The 22957-nt window shown below is 52.8% G+C and overlaps 1 protein-coding gene across 1 annotated transcript in view; it reads right to left on the bottom strand.

Annotated features, from left to right (window-relative positions):
- LOC119101386 (peptidyl-glycine alpha-amidating monooxygenase-like) overlaps positions 1-19094 on the bottom strand; it is a 32580-nt gene extending 13486 nt beyond the window's left edge. The window contains 8 exon segments of the mRNA XM_037224720.1: positions 3658-3854; positions 4358-4508; positions 5021-5139; positions 6000-6135; positions 8056-8194; positions 10196-10362; positions 17653-17810; positions 18911-19094. Coding sequence (XP_037080615.1) covers positions 3658-3854; positions 4358-4508; positions 5021-5139; positions 6000-6135; positions 8056-8194; positions 10196-10362; positions 17653-17805 — 1062 coding nt within the window. The 5' untranslated portion in view covers positions 17806-17810; positions 18911-19094.
- Positions 19095-22957: the final 3863 nt, after the last annotated feature.

The following is a 22957-nucleotide window of genomic DNA, read 5'->3' as shown; positions in this document are numbered from 1 at the left end:
AACAAACCGCAGTGTTTATTAATAAACCTCGCTCCAAATACATTTCTCGCCGGCTCTTACGCCACCCTATTTTGATGTACTGTAGTTTTTCAAGCTGATGGCACGGAATAGTCCTTTATCTTAGTAGAACGGTCATCAACCGCAGGTCATGTCTGAAGAAGATCCCTGTGATATTTATATTTTCCTGAGATTTTGTGGCATTGAGGTCAAAAGATTTGTGAAGGGGGGGGGGGGGCAACCAAATAAGGTAGACGGGTGTCAAACGAGGGCCCTCACAAACTCACAAAGGGAACAAACCGACTCCTGCATACAATATTATAGTCTTCAAACCCTGCTGTCGCTACTGTTTGATTGTTTTGGAGGAGCACAGTCAAGGGGCGCTCCATCCCCCCCCCCCCCCACAGGTCTTCATATTTACCACAGCGCTCTTAGAAAAAAATTTAAAATTGTGATGCGTTCTCGTTACGGCCTGCCCCGACCTTCTTAAGAAAATATTGGTTGTGCCCCTGCTGTTGGTACGAACTAATGGCAAGTATGCGCGGCGGCAAGGTAAGCACAGATGAAAAAGAGCCCAGCAAGGGAATCCGAGTCGGCGGCGGGCCCGTTCTCTAGAAAGGGACAATGACGGGACCTGGAATGTCAGCGGGCCCCTTGCACCGTTGGGTCCCCCGACAATAAAGGGAGATGGGAAATAGGGTAATAACAGGGCCCGCATTGATTGACGCAATTGAATGGTTATGTGTCGGACAGTGGGCCCAATAATCAACAAACGACCTTGCTCCGTTTTGTCCAGGGGCCTGATTTGATCAAAAGTGATCCCTGTGTCATTTAGTAGATCCCCTGCACCTGCGAGAAATTATTGTGCGTCACTGAAATCCGCTACTCCGAGTCGCACTCACCGCCCCCGTCAGAGGATGGCCGGCGTCATAAAGGGGACCAGTGTTTCCTCAGAGGGCCTCTGAATCGATCTGACGCCCGGCGCCCGTGCCGCCAGAATGCCGCACCATAACTATTCTGTGGCCCCCAATGTTTCACTGACGACGACGCCCGAACGGAACAAGTATGTGTTGTCAGTGCCATCGTAGCCCAGTCGGCTTACGTGCACCTCGGCAGGGAGCTGATCCGTGTCGTGGAGGCGAGCTTTAAGTGGGCTGCGGAGGAGGAGCTGGTGCAGATTTTAGAGTGCTTGAGTGTGTGTATATCCAAGTTAGGTGTGCTAGTGGTGTGTGAGTAGCTGAGTGGGTGTTCCGACGGATATTTTAGATGTTTCGTGATTGTTTGATTGATATGTGTTGAGTGGTTGAGTGCGCGGGATGTTTGAGCCAAAGAAAAAAATACAGAATGACGTTTTTTTAGAATGCATTTGGTTGTCGTATTTGGAAGTGTCGTTTCCCCGTGGTAAGAGGTGGAGGAAGATTGGTGAAGTTCGACAGCAGTGTAGTGGCCCGTATGTCGTGTTCAGGAGGAGCAGCTGGCGCCTGTACCTGCCGCTTTGCCGCCGTGTATGAATCCTCGGCACATCCTATTCCCGAAGACTCCCGTACTCCCGGCGTGCGTCATGTGGCGGCGCTCGCTGCCGGAGTTGCTGGAACCGACGTACCTGTGCCATGCTGGCTACCTCCGCGCCAAAAACGCGTGATTCCTGCCGTCAATGCTACTGGTTGCTGTACTCGATGGCCTTGTTCCGGGGAGCAGCGCGCCGGACCGGTGCGTTGATATGTCGGTGCCGACATGTCGGGCGAGCTGACTGCGTGGTGTGAACATGACAGAGCTTGCCCGCTACGTCGTTTTTTTTGTTATGATAACTTTTTTGTTTGTTATGATTTTTTTGTTATGTTTTTTGTTCTTTGTTTTTTGTCATGATAGCAGCCATCACGATGCTAAAATTCATCTGAATGTACGCGATCTTTTGCTGAAGGCCCTGGCGAATTAGCATCATCTGGCGATGGCGTCATCTCTTTGCCGACTTCCATACGAGTAAATCAGTGGCATGTACATTTACCACTTGTCCGCTTGTAAGTGAAGTTGGTCATACGTTAGTGCTCAATGGGCAGCATTGCGATGAAATAAAATAAACTCGTGAGGACATCAATGTGAAGTTATCAAGTAAATGCCAAAATGAATGGATGTGTTGCCGACCTATTCCTTTCCCTTCATATCCAATTGTATACGTAGTTACGCTTCATACGACCCGTGTGCTCCAGATGGTACATCTCAACTGGAGCAAAGGCCAACACAGATTCACCAGCATGTGGCACATTTTGGTAAGACAGGCTACATATTGTGTAACCCTAGAACGTCGGCTATATGTAAACGAAATGGGATGCCATGTTCACTTGGCCCTTTCTCGCCCCAAGTTAGTATATCGCACGCGGTGCACCTGTTATTAGGGGCGCAATTTCGCAACACCATTTGAGGATGGGACGGATAAATACCAAAACTGTCCGGAGATGCACGAAATCTTATTGTTCCCTTAGGGTTTTGCCCAGTTTTCCCCGCGAAGATGGGCAGGTGAAGGGACCACCTTCCATACAAGCCTGAAACCACTTCGGGTTTGGGATGAAGGGTAGGAAATAAGGCCCACTCCTGCCTTATGCGCTACCAAGGATAACTGTGCCACTATGGTAAGGATGATGTTTTGCTGATAACTGCAGTGATGCAAAACTTTTTCATCGGTGTAGGTAGACTGTCGGCTGGCTTGCAAGCTTAGTATGTCAGTGTTTTGTGTCAAATTGCCTATCACGTACATGAGCGCTGACCTGAATTTTAGACACAGTTCCGTATACTCAAGTCGTCCCCTGTGCAATGAAACTCAACAGTCTCATAGCTTGCAAAGAACAAGATAGATTGCTTGTGCGTGGAGCACGGTGGTGGTCAAAAACCACAGCCTATGAAAATAATATCGTTTTTATTTAGACGCAAGATTGGGGACGTAACCCATCGAGGAATACTTGTATAGTGCCAATTCGAAAAGCCCCAGGAAAATTAGCCAGCTGGCGCTGGATAACCAACCGCGTCTAGAAGAACCCTGTGAATCTTGCCGAGGCGCGGCATGCGGAGAGAGCGGTGCCTGCTCCACTCAATGTGATTAATTGGCATTGAAAGGTGTGTTGTTGTGCCATACATTAACTGAAGGGTGCACCATTCTTTATTTATCCCAGCTCGCACCAGGGTGTACAATATTGGTAGGTGAGTCACGCGCAGACTTCGCGGTATAGGCGAGCTAGTGGTACTACGGGGATATGGATGGGATCAGCGTGGCGCCCTCACTCACAAGAAGTGCTCTGTTCCACTGAAATGCAAAATTGCATGCTGACACTAATTTTTGACGGAAAAACACTGGGAAAATGTTGGCCCATTAAAGGCAGTGTGTAATGTACTCTAATAAAGGCCCATTGTGTAGACACTGATTCCACATTAGACAGACCTCTGCTTGCAGGCAAGTTTGTACTCCGACCGCGATAATTTCTGTACGCCGCCACCAGCAAAAAAAAAGAGTAAATTTCTCACCCTGCTACATAAAACCTCAAAAGAAGCATGGTGTGTACCAGCTGCGTTGAAGTGGAACTTTCATGGCGCATTTACCAAAAGAACGTTCGACGGCATTTTCCTCTTCCATATGAGCCTGGCGCTGCCACGGCCCTGATCTGCGCTCACCATGTCCTCCTTGTGCGCGTGCTTGGCGTGCTCCTCGAGCAACGGGTTGGGCGGCAGCGGCTGGTCGCTGTTGGCCGGCAGGGCGGCCGTGAGCACCTTGATGTTCTCGCCAAAGCAGGCGAACGCCGAGCGGCCGTGCGCCGCGTCCGTGTAGTACATGACGTACAGGTTGCACATCTCGTCTGCCGACGTGGAGCCTGGCGACGCCCACAGTGTGGTCAGGCGGCTCCACATGCTGAGTCGCAGAGGAAACACGCGCGCGGCGTTGTGGTGGACGTTGCGACCATGATCCAGGGGCTGACTGTGTACCGGCATCGCACATCCCCTCCAGGAGAGCGTTGTCAGAGGGCACGCTGCCGATGCCCCACACGCAGCTGCCCGCCCGTTACGAACAACCGTATCACGTAGCTCCACGGCACGCCAGCGTTCGGTTCGCGTCGGAATGCGCCGCGGCGGGGCCACGCCGACCACAAGTGCCCCAGAAAAGAGCATCACATAAACGTCCGGAGTTTGGGGCTCGGCCATATGTTACGCCGGCGAGCATACTTTAAGACCCAATTAAAACAGCAGTCACGGCAGATCCGTGCTACGCGTGTCGCCTCCACAGCGCTGGCGGTGGGGACGACACCAGAGCCCACCGCTGCTGTCCGGGCGCCACCTGCCGGGGATGGCAGGCGGCTGCCTCCTTGCCCATACTCACCGATGCGAGTGGTGCGGTTCCGGCCGGTCGAGTCGAACGTGCAGCGCGCGTGCACCAGGTCGTTCGGGTGGATGTCGACCACGCGGCGCATCGGGTAGAACGCCTGCGGCCACTGCGGGTTGCCTCGTGCCATCTCCACCAGCGTCTGGTTCTGCAGCGGCCGGGGGCGTGCTCAGCGTGGCCGCGGCGGCGACAGGCGGGCGGACAGCACCCAGAGCGGTATTGAGCGGTCCTGCGTCAGCCGCCCTCTCCTAGCGGTGACAGGCGAACGGCTACACCGGGGCCGGGTCGAGGCCGGGGGCCGGGGGCCGAGGGCCGGGAGCCGGGGTCGGCACGCCACGGCAGCGGCCACCCGCGGCCAACGACGGCGCGTGACACCGCCGGCAGCCGAGCGGCGAGTCTTGTGCCGGCGTTACGAGGGTACGCGGGGCAAACGCGCCCGGTGGACCAGACACAGGCGGACCGGACCCAGCCGGCTGGGACGGGTTACCTGCCGCCACCACAAGGCCCCCTAAGGTGCACCCCGAGTGGCTAACATGTGCGTATTCGCAACACAGAGCCCCACGGAGCGGCACACACACGCGCGCGCTAGCGAGGCTTACTCGGAACCCTGGCACCCATGGCTTGGTCGGCCCCGCCGTCGGTCCGGACGCCGGCGCGTACCTGCGTATTGTAGCGGTAGCCAGTGATGACCTTGCCCAGCTTGTGGGCGTGCACGCGGAACGCGAAGGCGTGCAGCGTATGCTTGCCCTCGAAGCGGCAGTTGACGTCGGCGTGGGTCACTGGGGGGACGGGCGGACAGTCAGCCGGTCAGCGGAGGACGCGGCTGCTGCGCCGTCCCTCGGTTACAGCGCCAGTCAGTCGGACCAGCGCTGTTCGGCGCTGTCACCGGCCGCCCGAGCCGACCGCTTGGAGCAGAGCTCCACTTCCACACTCGCCGCACGTTTCCTGTGTCTCTGGATAAACAGGCAGGGCTGCTCTGCCCGTCGCCATGAAAAACGTCTACGTACTACGTCCTATTATGTTAACAAAATAGCAGGACGTTGGAAAAGTCTGGGCTGCAAACACGTTGGGTCACATCCCTCCCAGATATTTTCCTGATTGCGTCATGACGTCCACGGGAGCTCAGAGCTGGTAAAAGTCGGGCATCAGCGAGAATGAAATCAGGAAGTGCTTATTCACTTGTCTGCAATCCTTAAGTTATGGTGCCAAATCCAATTCTGTACCAAATAATACAAAAAGCCTACATATCGACGAATCATACCAATTATCAAAATCGCCAATATCAAAATAATTTAGCACAAGCGTTTCACACGATACTTACCAAACGCGCACGGGCTCACGCACGAGCAGCACTGCGAATGTAGAGCGCAGCGCACGGCATAAAGTAAAGAGGAGTGGACGGCGCAGCGTAGAAGGGGCTGAACATGGGAGGAGACACGGGACACCACTCACCACCGCGTCTTAGAACATCACACGGCTCACGTACGCGCAACGTACGGCGAAACGCAAATCTCAGTCCGCACACCATATCGCGCACGGCACGGACCACTGCATTCGCTAGTGCAGCGCATCCCGCCCTACACCCGGCAGCTGTGCGCCTGGGGCCCCGTCCGGCTCGGCGGAGGCGGTGCCCACCTACCGGGCGTGTTGGGCGGGATGATGGCCGTGCCGTCCAGCAGCAGGTAGATGCCCGCCTGGTACTTCTGCTTCTGCTCCGAGATGGTCAGCTCTACGCCGCTCGTGTCCGGTTTGGGCAGCGGATGTGCGTAATGAATCTGTCCGGCACGAGCCCGCCGGGTCACAGGGGTACACCAGGTCACGGGTTCACATCGGGTCATGGGGTCACATCGGGTCACAGGTTTAAACCGGGTCCCGGGTTCACGCCGGGTGCCAGGCGCAGCATACGTTGGGCATGTCAGCGCCAGCAGGCAGTGATCGGGCTGATGCTGGGAGCGATCCGGGCAGAATGCAGTCAGGTTCCCGGTGACCATGTGGGCGTCAGATGCACATTTCCAAAACATAGAATGCATAATCCCAAGGAATTCCTGGTTATTTTACTTGTCAATGATGAGCGGGAACTTAGTTACCATCAGATTCGCGACAGCACTACGCGACCATGGAACGGCGCCAGAGCCTTGAGCGTACAATAAATCACAGATCCAATTAAAACCACTGAAATGCGGTGGACTTCAACACATTTATAGATAAAACAAGAGGAAAGCCTATGCATTATTAATAAGTTATGATTACAGATTTCGCACGCCACAGCGGCAGCTGATTGTGCACCATGCTCAAGGCTCTGGGCGCTGGTAGTGGTCCGTCCAGACGGAATGCAGTCAGGTTCGTGGTGTACACTGAGTGTGCACTCCTACTGTGGTGCAGATAAATTTGGCATCAGATAAATTTTTAACTCCACGGGGCGTATAAAATGCGTTAGTGAGAAACGCAGCTGCTACAAACAGATGTCAAACCACACACCACTTTCTTGTGTTCGCCCCACAATGAACCACGCAACTTCACCTACCACATCAGTTTTGGTGGTTTGTCAGCCATAACTTGAGGGGCATCAATTGCTGCACCGCGGGTTGCAGCACATAACAATGCCAGCACACGCAGCTGACCTAGCACGCCGCAACTTCAGTCTCGGGGTCGAGCAGATCAACAGGTCATTCCCTCACCCTCGCGATCCGACCCAACAACGCTGGAGTCGGCCCGCCTCCGTCAACGTCGCATCGTTCCTAGGATGGGCGGCTCAGTGAGCCGGGATTTCCTCGGCACCACGCTCAAGGGATTTCCGCGGCTCACGACATCGCCAGCCACGATCGCTGGAAACCGAGGTCCACAGCACCATCCGCCAAACACACTGGACCGTCAAGGTCGGCCGCCTTCCAACTCTTGCCCGCGAAAGCGGCGGCTGCGGCGGAGCCAGGCCAGGCCGATCACGCCGCGACGGCCGCGCTACAGCCGGGCTCAGCCATAATACCACGGCTACCACGGTCACCGGCAGCGCCCAAGCCGGGCCGGCCGCCGCCTGCGGACGGCAGCCGGTGGGTCCAGCGCCGCGGCCCGCCCGCGGCACCGGGCACGATTCAGCACAGCTCACCAGCCGGCGGGTGTCGTCAGCCGCCTCCCGAGAGTTCTGGTCGGGCGGGCGCCGCCAGCGCCAGGACCCTCGGTACTTCCCCACACCGAAACCGGTCCGGTCAGCCCGGCTGGGCAGCCCCCAATCCCAACCCCCCTCGAGTCCGGCGTCGGCCGGTCGAGTCGAGTGCCGAGCTGCCACCGGCGTGACAGAAGGCCCGGCGCGGCCGCAGACATCGCCGATTAATTACGCCAACGGCTGGCGACACCGCGATGCGAACCGGTACGCCCGCAAGGGCCGCCGGCCAGACCGGCTCATCGATCGCCCCGCCGCGTGGCCGGTGCCGAGCTCGCGGAGTGAGACGAGGGGAACCGGACAAAAATCGGCCCTGTGCTGAACCACAGCGGCACGGGAGAACGGGCGCCGAGCAGTCAAGCGCGCCGGATGGCAGGTAACCTTCGTCGTGGACAGCCTTGAATGTCTTAAAGGGTTGCGATCGTTTTATAAGGGGCCCGCGCGACCACGGCGCACGACTGGTGTCGCGCGTTCTTTCCCGACGCACGACACGGCGATACAGCCTGCACACCCCCGGTACCGGTGCGATGCCGGTTACCTGCAGCACTAGGTACGTGTGACCGGTGTTGCCGCCGATTTTGAAGCCCACGTTGTCCGGCAGCTTGGTGGGCGGCGCGTTCTTGGCCCAAGCGTACATCACCTGACTGTTCTTGCAGACGCCGTGGTGGCCGCACTCCCTGGGGGTCAGGTCAGGTCAGTTCAAGTCGAGTGGTGACCTGATTGCTCAAGCAGGCCAGGTCGGCACTGCCTGAGAACGTAACGTCAGGTCAGGTCAGGTCCGCGGTCAGCTATCCTCTCGCAGCTGACAGACCGCTGGCATTTGTACGCTCGGGAAATGACGAGGCGTCGTCAAGATCATGGTGTTCGGCTACTGTTTTATCGGGTCGGACGAACGCGTCCATTGTTGGGAATGGCTCGAAACCCGGGGGGTCATCACTAGCGCTTTCATATAGCTCGTATGTTTGGAACAATGCTTGGCGAATATCACGCAAATAGTTTGATACAAAATGTATGACACTGTCCAATAGACCAGTGGCTTTACCCCCACAAACCACAAAAATGGCACGGTGACGTGTATGAATCGACGAATGCGGCACTGAGCATACCCGTCGACATGATCAAGGTCAATGTGAACTAGGATAAGGCGTCACCACGATCGGTGAAGACCGGGTCAACACCTTCCGCGCCGAGGATCGAACCGCACATCCAACAGCGTCTCATGCCGCTGCCCATCAGCCCGCGCCAATCCGCGTCACTAGCGTGACGCCGCAACATCACACACAGAACCGGAACAAAAGACAATGCACGCGCTGCGAACGACGAACAAACGCGATACGCTGCCTAGTCATAACCCGGTGCCATGACCGGCCTGTCTGGCTCGACAGGTGGCCTTTGGTGACGGCTCGTGTGGCGTCGGGTAATGGGGCGCGCACAGCTGCTGGCTGAGGCCGCACATCCACCGAAAAAGCTGTTACCACAGGTGGTGGCCGCCTGCCTGCGGTGACCCGCCTACCGGCCCACAGCTGGCTGCACTGATGTTCGACTGATCCACCCGGGGGTGCAGTCAGAAACGGCCGGCGTGCGCCCGGGGTTCGCGCTGGGGCCTTACTGCTAGTTAGTTGATAATAATGATTGGGGGTTCACGTTTCACCGACCGCCACGGCCATTTGAGACGAGTCACGCGGGATGCAGTGGTGGCGTGGCACGACACGTGACTGGAACTCAAGATCGCTAGGCCCAAAGCAAAGCACCCCAATCACTACACCACTACGCCGCCGACTGCTGAAGTCATTTTGCGGCACGTACTGACATTGGCATTGATCTCCATAGCACCAGACCGGAAGGAAATCTATTCAGTGTTCAATGTTTGCTTAAAGACACGTTACAAGGTTTTGTAGGTTTCCGGTAATCTCGCGCGATACCCTCACGGAGGGCATAAGCCACTATGGGTAAATCCCAGAGGTTGCACGTGGTGGGTAAGGAGTCAGTGCTAATCGTATTGGCTCAGAACGAGCCAATACGACAGCCGTCCCCAGCAGTTCGCAGCAGCGTCCGCCACGTTAAAACTGTTCATCGGCGACGAACCAGCCGTGGTCAGCAGTCACCCACGGCAGTCATTAAGCGTGACGGCCAATGCCAAAGAACCAGCGCTGGACCTCGAGCCGGGCCACACCCAGACAGTGCTACACACAGCCGGAGGCACCAGAACAGGCAGTACAATGGCGATGAGAAGCATTCGACATTGCCGATAATGTCACAAATTTGTCATGAGAGATGGCGATGCATCTCGTAGCATTCCAGTCAGCTCCTTCAACACTGCGCCTGAGTGCAGATAATCTGCTTCCCCATTATGATGCCTCAGCTGGCCATATGGTGCGGTAGACAAGCCCACCGTCGCATATGAGGCAACGATCGTCATTTTGCGCAGAGTGCACATCTCGCCCGCACTTATTCATGCCACCCGAACCACTCCCAGCAGCCGACCACCCATCGCCGCATGGCCAATCGACCCACTCAGCCACACAAATAACCACCGGTCGCATCCCCCACGGGTAAAGCATCGACCGCCGCCCAACCGGCCGCCGCAGGACACCAGCTCCCGCGCCGCCGCCACCGCCGCCGCGCGGTGGATAGCCGACCGCCTCAGCCGGCGGTCGGCGTCGCCGCGTCGCACTCACCACATGCCAGCCTGCTCCTGCTCGTCCGTCAGGCCCTCGCACTGGAACAACAGCATGTGGTGGGCCGTGTCCGCGTCGGAGAGCGCCCGGTACTGCGTCACCCAGACGACGCCGTCGGTGCCCGTCAGTTGGGATACCGACATGCCGGCGCACACGTAGGCGTCGTTCTGTAACGAGACGCGGGTCAGGTGTCTGCGGGCACTGCGGGTCACGCGGGGTCGGGGTGAGTTATTGGTGCAGCTGGGCGTGTAGATGCCGCCACAGAGGAACAACGGCTTCGGACATCGTCCATACATTGAATGTAGTGTTCCTCTTTGTCCCAAGCGAGCACACAATGCGCCTATGTACCCGTGAGCCAATCACTCAAGTCCGGCTCGTTTTAGTGGTTTTCCGACTCGGCCAGATAACGCCAATCCCCTGGCGTCAGTGTAGTGCCTCTCCCCACGTGCTGTGCTGCCGTCTTTCCCCTGGGCGGTCGAGTCGCTGTCAGGTGTCGGGCAGGCGGCTCGTGGTCGGCGCTCAGGGCCGCCGCCAGGGCCCGCGGGCCGTTCTACTGCGTCGCACCGGGCCGTGGCCGGGCGCTCGTCACGAGCCGCGGGGATTGAGGTTCTGGTCTAGAGGTCTCAGAAGTCTGGAATTTCCGACGGCGTGGCTCGGTCGAGGAAAAAGCTGCACGGACGGAGCTCGAGACTACAAGCAGCTCCCGGGTACGAAGTCGGCCTGATAGATCACCGTCAACCCGGCAGACGACCGTCAGCCCGGCAGACGACTGTCAGCCCGGCAGACGACCAGCCCGGCAGACGACCGTCAGCCCGGCAGACGACCGTCAGTCTGGCAGACGACCATCAGCCCGGCAGACGACCGTCAGCCCGGCAGACGACCGTTAGCCCGGCAGACGACCGTCAGCCCGGCAGACGACCGTTAGCCCTGCAGACGACCGTCAGCCCGGCAGACGACCGTCATGTAAATAATGACAATTGCTTTGACGACGTGTTCAGACATGCCAAAATACGTCAACTTGGAACGCAGATAGCGAACTTAGGAGGGACCGTCAACAATCAGGATCCTAGCCGTTAACCATGGACTGATGAAAGAAGTGGTGTTAGCACTCACTTGTAGCCCTAGAAACAAAGATGTGCATTGCGATGGTGGCTGAATTACGATAGCATGCCATTGGACGGCCGGCGAAATGGGGATGTATAGTTTAACATTGGCGTGGTCGTGAATTCTTGGTTCCAAGATGGGCATTAAACGGCAAGATTTGCATTCGAACTCCCATAAAAACAAACAAAAAAGCAACATGTTTACTCGAGCTCTTACATGTAAAACAGTCACACAGTGCCGTCGAGCACTTCGCCGACACCTATGACAACGCGAGCATTGGCAACTTCTGACCGCTTACAAGATGGTGACGAATGCATCACAGCTGCCGCTACGGATCATCTCTTTGGACCGAAAGTTTGGGAGCCATCCTCATACCACAAGACTAAAACACTTTCCACATCCACTCCGAATGACATCCGGATGTTTTGTCTGGGTGCTACTCTTCCATCCGACGATGTATCAGTAACGTCACGGACCTAACAAAGGCTCCCACACTCCACCAAGCCCTGGGAGGTCCAACTCGTTGGCCAGCTCAACCCAGCCTGTCGAAATGTCAACTTCGACATTTGCCGGTACGCCTACCGGCCGCTAATCGGGGCTTCGACGAGGGGAGAGGAGGGGAGGGGAGGGGAGGGAGACAGCCAGAGGTCGGCCGGATGGCTGACGCAACGTCGTTGTGCCGACCGCGGCGGAGGCGCCGCTGCTCTCTGCCGGCTCTGCAGGACGCTTCCCGCCGGCGGCGGCTGGCAACGCAGGTTGAAGCGGCCGATCGGCACGCCAGGCCCGCGTCCATGCGAGAGTGTACCGCTGAACGAGCATGCGCATACAGCGGGCGCTGGGGGCCGCGAATGAAGGGCCTGCTCTTTGTAAAACTGAGGTCGGATTTTCTACATGTGTCGCTGGTGTTGTAACCTCTCCGGTTGAATGAAGCACACCGTCAGCTGGAGATTCACGCGATGAGGGCGGGTCTACAAAAAAAACGACAAAAAACAGGCAACATACGCTGACAATGTGCCCCTTGACGCCCAACGGGCCACGCACACGAAATAGCGTAACACCGAAAGGAATATGTGAACGATAGGAAAGACGAAGACAAAGATTACTAGAGCAAGCGCATGCAAGGGAAGTGTCAAGTGCAGCCACTAAACTACTGAGATCAACCACCGCCGACACAAGGGAGCGGACAAGAGAGACGCCCAACACGCCAGAAGAGTATCCGGGATAGTGAGGGCTGGAGGAGAGCCGACGAGCAAGCGCGCGGCGGCCGCTGCCGCCGCCTACACGGCGCTCGCCTCAGAGCGGCAGGCGGGTCAACGACCCGGCGCCAGCTAGCAGTGGAGCGGCAGCGCCTACGGGCGGGCGCGAGATCTCTGCCGGCGCAGCGGGGTCATTACGGAGCGCTGTGGCCCCAGCCGGGCGGCCCGCGCCGGTCCCGGGCCGCCGCGGCGCCTGTCCGCCCGCCCCTGCGGTCAATGTCGCGATCAATAACAATCTCCTCCAAATGGCACAGCTGGGGTGTTGTCACATCCGGGTGTAAACCCCGAACGTGCACGCAAACATGCACCTGCCCAAACAGATACGATAACACAGTGCAGTCCAAGCCTCGTAGCGCCGATATTACCGCACATGGAGCGCAAGTGCACTTGAGCGGCGGAACGGCCCTGCCTTAAAGACCGCCGTGAAATACGATCTCTTAAGGAAAAGACAGGCTGGCGCAGGGTAAGCACGCTTGCTGCTATCAGCGACCACGGGAAATACTTTTATTTCCGTCCCTGACTGGATTGACTCAGACGGTGTCACACCGTCGTTGAGCGAAGTTTGGCTGCACAGAACGGCTTAGGCCTAATCCCAAAGCGTGTGGTCCACTTGCGTGCGCCCATCTATTGATTTCGATTCCTAATGTGTCGAAGGAGGACACGAAGCGAAGGTAATACGCGTGCAGTTGGCGAGCCCCGAAAGTCGCCTGCTGGACTGCTCGATATGTCAACACCAACCAGGCATTGAGCCGAAGCCGGTTTCAGCTTCGGCTTTGAACCATTTTCCCCTGCCAGATTCGGTATAAACTTAGGCTTTGTGCCAATTTAAATGGTTGGCTTCGCTTTTCTGGCGTTTTAACAGACCGGATCCGCTTCGGCTTAGGCTTGGACTTCAAAGGTGACTTCATAGCTTCAGCCTCAACTCCGTGTTAAAAAAATGTTTCGGCTTTGTTGTGTTGATTGTTTTCTGCGCTTTTGGTCTTACTCTGTGAGAGCAGCCTTGTCTGCCCAGTTCCCCCAATATACCACACAACTTTTCAAGGCCGGAACACAATGATGGCTAAAAGCCAAGATCGGCCGATCATTCTTCGGACCAGATGATACCTGGCGACAGCCGGCCACCTATCTGTGCGAAATATTGCGTATACGCTTACAAAAAAAGACGAAGACGATGGTCTTAAAGAATTTCTCTCACGTTAACACCCTGTGACAGCCATGCCGCACAACCCTTGTGATAAGTGTTCTAGGATTGCCGACTTTGGGTGTAAAGCCCTATGAGGAAGAATTTTTCACTCTTTTCCCCATATTATATGTGAATTTTTCACTCCTGCATGACGTTGCCTAATCGCACATGCCAAACTCATATTTCCCTTTCTGAGGTCTTCAGATGTCATCCAAAACCGAGCTCACTTGAAACCACCAAGCATGAACGACGCTCCACAGAACTTGGACACCCATGACTATGTCCTGCCTCACGTACATTTGAATCATGTCTATGTATGCGCAGTGCAAGGGCGCCAGGTACCTTCAAGCCCAAGAACTCCGGCAACTCCAGCCGCTTGCACGCATCAAGTTTTGTTTGTTTACAAAATGCACCACAATCGGCAGCTGTGTGCCAAATGCACGGTTTTCACGCATCCCCTTTTTTGTCTAACCACCGCACCATGAAAGCAGAGCCTGGTGCAAACACCAGTAAGCGCTGGCAGAAAATTTTACTCCACGTATTTATTTTACCCCAAGAACCTTGACCACTAACTTGCATCACTCCCGAAATTCAGGAGTGAAAAATTCAAGAAATGTCTTCTAACTGAAATTTGCAAGATGAACATCACCATTTCAGCACTCATGTTAAAATACTTAAAGTCAAATCAGCTGATTACAAAATTTTGACAAAAAATGTCAGTCTTTATATACGTGCAATTACTTTTGCTTTTCTTGGTATCTTACGAGTGTGATACCACTTAATTCTTCCTTCCTTTCCGATTGCCTCGCTCGCACGCACGCACGCACGCACGCACATACACACACACACACACACACACACACACACACACACACACACACACACACACACACACACACACACATACACACACACACGCACGCACGCACGCACGCACGCACGCACGCACGCACGCACGCACGCGCACGCACACGCACACGCACACGCACACGCACACGCACACGCACACGCGCACGCGCACGCGCACGCGCACGCGCACGCGCACGCACACGCATATATATATATATATTAGGTCTGGCTTTGGTTTCGACCTCGTGACTTTGAGATGATGGTGGTTTGGCTTTGGTTTCGCAATTCCTAAGCACAAATTCCTAGTTTCGGCTCTGCATGTACCAAGCTCAAAGCCACTGGCTTCGGACTCGGCTTCACGTTTTAAAACCACAAAGCCATCGCCTTGGGCTTTGCAGTCTCAAGTTTCCAAGCCATAGGCTTCAGCTTTGAGTTCAGCTTCAAGTAATTGTCTCGGCTTCGAATTCAGCTTCGAAACCAGAAGCCTATACTAACTTAGCTTCGTCTTTATGTCTGGTCTTAACTAAGCCTAAAACTCGGTCCAACTTACTTCTCTACGCCCGGTCCCAAGTTGGGCCAAAGCTATCCCGACTTTGAACTCTCTGCCTGGTCCAAAAATAATCTAAAACTCGGTCCCAGATTCAAATTCTGTCAGATCGGAACACTCAGCTTTATGCAACCTTTTAATCGGTACTAACGAAGGCGTACATAACCAAACAGCATTTGGCACGACCAGTGCCAAAGGCTGCCAGGTTGTGCACGCCTTTGACAGCTTCGTGAAGTGCATTACTAAGCACAGGGCTTGGCAACAGGACACAAATGAAGATAAAAAAGACGAAAACAGTAATGACTGGTATGAGCGCCAATAATTTCTGGGAGATGGGTGCCTGAGTGTGTTGAAAGATTCCGAACGAAACAAAAAAAGACCCAAACGTACACTGAATGCCTTTATACATCCTTCCATGTACCGCACAAACCGACCACATAAAGGCACCTTCAGCGCGAATGGCACTCCACGGTCGTCAACCTACTGGCCGGGCAGCGACTTTGAGGGCCTTCCCGCGCGCCCCAAGGCCGGACGGCGGGCGCCGCTCGGGGCGATCCACACATGCGCACCAGTGATGCCCTGAGAGATCTCGCCGAAATAAGCCCGCATCACCTAACAACGAGCGACTGCTCCTCAACCGAGGGTGTCACGCGTCACACGGCGCGTTCCCGTGTCCGGGTCGCCGTCCAGTCCGGTGCGGGGCAAGGCAGGGCAGCCGGACCCGACCCGTCGGCGCCCGGACCGGAAGTCACCGCGCCAGCCCTGGCCCCGATATGACGAGAGGCCGCGCCGCGCCAGGGGTGCCGCCCGGCGTCCCGCGGTCCGGGTGCAGGTGCGCGGCAGGGACCAGCGGCCGACGCTGCGCCAGTGATGGCGTCTCGTCGCCCGGCCAGAGGCCGCAGGGCTAAGGGAGGGGGGGGGGGGGGGGGCAGCGGTGGCATACCGGCCGGAAATACCATGACGAATAGGAGCACATGGCCTACTGCAATGGAAATTGCAATGACTATCAGTAACACACCCGATATACTGATGGGTGACCCGTGCAATATGTCCGCGAATTTCAGCTTAACACACTAGTAGGCGGCATCGCAATTTCGGACGATGCGAATAAACAAAAAGAATCCATTTCGCAAAAATAGGCATCTTTGCAGCCTGCTACAGAGTGTGACCGCGCAGGTCCATAGGTGGCATCCCATCCCGGAATGTTTCATTCATATGCGCATGGGGCTTGTGTGACGATCGATGTCGCTCCGTACTGCAAGCGAGTCCTTAACGGTTTGTTCCAAAAAGCTGCAGTTTTTTAAGACACCACACTTAAACGGATACAAAGAAAGTTTCACTACAGACATCGGAGTTCGGAAGTGGAACATACCACGTGCACATGCATAAGAGCACCTTTAAAAAGAAAAAAAGAGAAAAAAAACGCGGGGGTATCGCCTCAGAAGTGTTTGCTCGCAGTGCAACGGGAGACCGTGCGGCAGCCACACGACATTGCGGACCAACAAGAAGCATCAAAACACCGACAACTGCCAAGCTTGACGCCATACGACTCTAGCCAACAACGGGAGACAACCAGCGGATCTTTGGGAATCGGACCAGCCTATTACTAGCAATGCGTGCTGCATTTGTGCCAAACATGTCAAGACATCGGGTCTGTCTAGTTACATGGTTGGGCGATACCACGGTAACAGACATTAGCGAGTGTCCCGCCGTCGGGATTCGCCCTCCCCCCCCCCCCCCCCCTCACCTCATCTCCCCAGGCACTAGGTATTCATAGGTTAACTGTTCTTTTGTTATTTAGCAATATGTGCTGTCAGGTGCAATGGCTGCACTGACTGTTCATCTACTTGCTGTGTTGTTGATAAGCTTATTGGCCCCACATACTGCACATACCTTTCATCACATACTATACAATGTTATATTTTTAATATAGCTACACAAGCACACACATGGAGGGTGGCCAGCATTACCACTGACTTGTTTTGAGATCAGCTTTTCCATACACCAAATTTCCAGAAAAGGTCCTCACAAACTGCACCAAAGACACTCCACAGATGAAGAGTAAATATTTATTTTTAAACCACTTAACAATGAGGCCATGCAAACACTGAGGATACCTTTGAATTTGCTCTGGTGACTTTTGGTATACATATGGATCAGATCAGGATGCTAGGGAAAATGGGGAGGACAACCTGCACATGTGAGTATGAATATGCATGCCAAGTTTCATAACTAACCAGCCAACTTATCCATCCAAACTCACTCATAACACATTGCAACTCATAATGGTGATGGTCAATGTCGATCTAGTAGAGACAATGAATTAAACATCTTTTCACAATTCTAAACATGTGTTGGGTTGTCGAGATTAAAACCCCCATGCCATTATGCACTATCACCTGTACACTATAATTATAATGTATGTAATATTTGCCAAGTTTCATTCTTTCACCAAATCACAACACTCTTGCGTCCAAATTTGCCAAACCGCAATGATTTAACCTTTTACAAAACTTACCTGCATTGGTTGGTATGGTGGCATATGCAGCTCAACTGTCTGTGAGCCTGCATTGCTACTGCCAGGCTCTCCATGGGTGTGAAGCCTGTGCCCACTGACAGATCCTGCTGCCAGTAGCACCAGAGCCAGTACCAGTTTGTAAGAGCTGGTCATGACACCTGCAAATGCCGGGGCATGGACGGGCATGCCAATACATTAATGAAACTATGCAGGGGTAGAAAGTGCTGTCGGGGGATAAGGCGGCTGGCATATAATAAGAATGCATATTGTATCTGAATGCACATGGGAAAATAAATCTGGTTAATTAGCAGATATCTAGATACTTGGAATATCTGGCAATAAAGTACCATTGTATTTTCCCTTTTTGGAGGTTGGGCTGTTATCTTAAGCCACACATCAAATAACTGTGACCACACATAACTAAACAATAATGCATGCTTAATGACATCACCACTGCCATACTTTCTTCAAGGTTTGCGGGCATATTATAGAATAAATGACAAATGGTGGCATTTTGATAGCTAATAGGCTTACCATTGTCATCAGAAGTGTAAGCATAGGCATTGAAGTGTTTTGTGAACTAGTGTACAATGGTGTAAAATATAATACTGCCACAGGTAATCTAGACCAGTCTTAAAAATGATCCAGATTTTATCAACATATTCATAATGGTTAATGCAGCTGGACTTAAAACCATGTGCATGCTGTCCATAAGACCAATGTCTACCATCTAAGGCAGAGCAAAGCTGTAACAGTGTGAATGCTTATCAAAATGAAGGTCTCAATATCCTTTATACACAGTTTAAGACAAACACAATAAAACATAAAGCCAGCAAGTCTGGGGAAATGCCTATGGTAAATTTTGAGAATAGTTAAGCTGACAGGCAATGTGTGATTCAATTTCAATGAAATTTACATCCCATTTAGAACTGTTGCCTTGTCAACACCACCAAAGGAAAGTATAACAACTCAAGAACTTAGCAAGATTCAATGTTAGGCAGAAAGGTGCTACACATGAAGAAATGTCTGCAAGGCATTGCTGCAAGACCCTTCTCCCTTCCCTATGGCCCATAACACCTTAGTCCACCCCAGGCTGGAAGTGAGCATCTTCCTGAGCAACGATAGGGTATTCAGTTGATGCATACATACATATCATACATTACATACATATACACCATACATATTAAAATGCAATGCATTGACAACACGGTTTCAAGTTCTTCGACGGCCCGTGAGGATAAGGCGGGTAATTACTCACCGGCCAGATGTCCTCGCAAAACTTCTATAGCGCAGGGAAAAACGGGATGCGCGAGCGATTTCGCTTAAAAATATGTGATGCAACCCATTTATTCATACGACCACCCACACCCTCACACACCTCAACACACGACGAAACAGTCGCGAACCGCGTCAAGAACTGCGTAAATTTACAGTCTGTGAGTGGAAACAATAGCAAGGTTGAGAAATCATATGGTAGCACTACATCAAGACTATTACCAGCTCGAGGGTTTTACGCATTTATGGTGCAACCACGCATCGCTGGTATTCGGTTGATGCACACCACAATATCATACATGTTGCAGTGCAATGCATTACGATAACACGGTTCTAAGAGTTCTAGACCTTATCTATTCCAACCCGTCCTCGAGCCTAGTTAGTACCGACTCTTACTAAGAAGGGAACCGTGTTTAGTACCGATTCGTTCTAAAACTGGCGGAGTTTAGCACGCAGGGAGACTAAACAACGCTGTCGGGTAGCCCAGGGCCCAACAGCGGAAATGAGGCTATTTTAGAGGTGAACCTCGTGAATTTCTTTTCGTTCTATGGGAGTGCAAAGCCTTCACCATTTCGGTATCCCAATTCTCATTTGATTGCAAGTTGCCTCAAAGACGCAGTCGGCCGATTGTTGGTGAGTGGGGAACGTGGACAAGCGGTAAGGAAACGTGCCCGGGGAAACACTTGCACCTAATTAACAACACAGCATTTTCTACGGGTAAGTATGATATTGATATATCACGAACCACAGGCCTTGGGGTATATCGTCTTGCGGGTAGTGCAGATGATGGAACATGGGTCTCGGGCTGTAGTGGTTTGCGTTAGGCATGGGTTTGGCTCAAATTTCTCGAGTCACGTAAGGAATGGCTCATAGAATTTGGACCTGATTTAGCTCATGACTCATTCCTGTTATACTTTTCATTTGACTTAGTTCAAATGCAGTACTTTCATTGAGTCATTTGACTCATAACTGATGCAGGCTGTTTTACAGCCTGCATAATAGCTTGCATAATAATAGTTTTACAGCCTGTAAATAGTTCTCAGCTGAGATTTGGGAGATTCCAGGATCAACATTGCGATGTTTGCTGCATAGAAATAACAAACTCATGATGCCGTGTAAAAAGTTGTGATTATTGGTACATGGTGTTCATTTTAACTCCCTGAAATTGTATGTTAATTTGCCTAGAACACAATATATTTCCTCATCCTGCCAACCAAGTTCAGCCGTATGACTCACTAGCTTACTGATCCAACATTGTTGGAAATGATTGGCTCATGATTCAGCTCATGAAATGTGTGGCAAATACAATTCATGGCCGCGTTTCATTTCAACTACTGTGTTATTGGTAGACGAACACAAACCCCGCCCACTCGAATGATAGGCTGTTTCATACCAGCTACTGACTATTGGAAAGCGTTACATCAGCTGCCCGCTGTGACCATCAAATTTGGGAGAAAAAAAAAGTTTGTGAGTGGGCGACAGCGCGACCGCGGTCAAAAAGCTCTTAGATAAATATATAAGTAACGGGAAAGATCTTGTGTGCTTGTCATTCATACCTCAAAAACATACACGGGAATGGAAGCATTTATGTTTGATGAATTACAGAGAGAAATTGACCCAGTGCTTCCATTAGGCGACAACCCACTTGAAGTCATCCATTACCGCAATCTAGATGGGCGAGTTGCATCAGACATGATAAATGATAATGCCAGGGGTGCAGTTTCGGAAAATACTTTCCCACTTTCCATCAAACTTGAGGGGAGATGAAGCCCAAGTTGGGGTGGGTGGGCTGAAGCCCCTCCCCCCTCCCCACAGCTGAATAGGAGCTGCACCCTTGGATTAGGATTTGATTAACTCTAAGCCATGCACTTTTCTGTTCTGGACAAGCTTGTGTGATAACATTGGGTGATGAGAATGTCCATTGGCTTTTGCCTAAAATATTGAACATGGTGTTTATGTTGGTGATACCTTCCTGACGCTTTCCTGGCATGTGTCTGCGGACCTTACCTGTTCCTGCTGGTGTTAATTTTCCAATCTAACAACACTCCACATGTTGCAGGGAAGTTTGGGACCAAGGAGCTTGGAAAAATGAAGACTTTTATGAAAAACAGCGCCACTACTAACGGACGAGCAGTACGCTGAACAGTTCAGGCTGAAGAGAAGCACGGTCAGAAGGATTGTTGGACTCTTGGGTGAAAGGATGAGAATCCCTCTGGACAGGGGCGGGAACCTTATCCCAGAGAGAAGGCAAGTACTCCTCAGTCTTTGGTACCTGGGAAGCATCATCAGCTTCAGAAAAGTGGCAATGCTCTTTGGTTTGGCAACATGCACTGCCTGGAGGTTTGTGGAGGAAGTTATTGAAGACCTGATTGCAATGAGGGATTTGTTTATCAACATACCCCCTTTGGAAAGCATGGCACGAGTAATGGAGGGTTCAGGTCGTTGAAGGGGGTCCCCAATGTGTGTGGTGCTCTGGATGGGTGTCATATAGGAATACTACAGCCTCATAATCATCCTGAGGCATATATCAACATAAAGGGCTTCTTCTCAGTTAATCTGATGGCCCTCTGTGATTAATCCCACAAGTTCGTGGACATCTGTGTGGGGTGGCCAGGGTCAGTTCATGACTCGCGTGTGTTTAGAAAGAGTACCCTGGGTAAGAGGCTGGCAGACCCCACCACTAGACATGCAATCCTGCCACAAAATGGTTTCATTGTTGGTGATTCTGCCTTTGAACTACAGAGATGGCTCATGACACCATTTCGGGAAAATCAACAGGCAGAAAATAGGGAAAAGAAAAAGAAGTACAACTATCTGATCTCAAGCACACGTGTGGTAGTAGAGAAAACCTTTGGCATTCTGTAGGTAAGATTTTGGCGTCCCCCCTGTGTGGAAGCTCAATCAGTTCAGAAAGCTGCGAAAGCTCATAGTGGCGGCCTGTGTAATTCACAACATTTCACTTCAAGAGCATGACTTTTGGAAGGAGGATGGTGAAAATGAGGTTACTGAAGGCGTATATGCCGATGTAGAGATGCGACTGAGAGCTGGAGTACTGCGGGAGCATACAAATCCGGTACTCGTTGAACCATCCGCTGTCGTGGTGCGTAATGAGCTAGTGGAAAGGCTTTGGGTGCTGTAGCAAGGCTGATGGTGCTGCTGGATGATCACTGGCTGTGTTGCAGTGTCTATGGTATTTCCGTTATGGTGTCCACTGTAGGTCAGCGTGATGTAGATTTTGCAATGCTGTGGAGGTCTGAAGGGCAGTGAACGAAGTGCTTTTTGCTGGCAGGAAATACAACATTTGTGTGATCTTTGTGTATTCCAAAAGTTCTTACAGCAGTGACTGAAACTGCTTCCAAGTGAAATGTTTCAGTGAGAACAGGAGTCATCCAGAGACATGTTAGAGTACAGTTCTCTGAGGGCACATATATGCACACACATTGATGACTGGAGTTAAGACATTGCATGAGCATTAGAAGCACATCATATTCATATCACCTTGTACCACAACTCGCTCCTTTCTGTGTTAAAAAGGCTTCACCTTTGTTGGGACACATGCAAAGCTTATTGCACAGCCATCCAGCCGATGCTTTAAATAATAAAGGGCACTGCATGAACACCATGTTTGCACGATGCTGGGATCCTGGCTAAATGTCATGCCCTCGACAGGTCTTAAAAACAAAATCTGATCTGAACTTTTCCACAGAAAATACAGCTAAAACACTTCACTTCTTGGTGTTGGCTTCCATCACATCCACCGATCGGGCGAGTAGCTCTAGCCTTTTCTCTTCAGCAGCAACCCTTCTCTGTTCTATAGTCAGCCTGTGCCTCTCAAGATCATTCCTCTCCATCAGGTATTCGCCAATGCTGGCCTCCTTGAAGCGCCTCTTCCGCTCACGGTGGCCACGGCCCTGATCTCCACTGCTACTGATATCACTTCCTCCAGATATCTGCCATGTCGGGTAACACACGTCACACAGGTCACTGAACTGATCCACTATGACCTCGTGCTCTGAGTACCTACTGGGTC

Source organism: Pollicipes pollicipes, unplaced genomic scaffold, assembly GCF_011947565.3.
Source record: "Pollicipes pollicipes isolate AB1234 unplaced genomic scaffold, Ppol_2.1 Scaffold_4881;HRSCAF=5763_pilon_pilon_pilon, whole genome shotgun sequence".
NCBI classification, from domain to species: Eukaryota; Metazoa; Arthropoda; class Thecostraca; order Pollicipedomorpha; family Pollicipedidae; genus Pollicipes; species Pollicipes pollicipes.
Note: the sequence above shows the minus strand (reverse complement) of the source record. Positions and strands in the feature narration are given on the sequence as shown.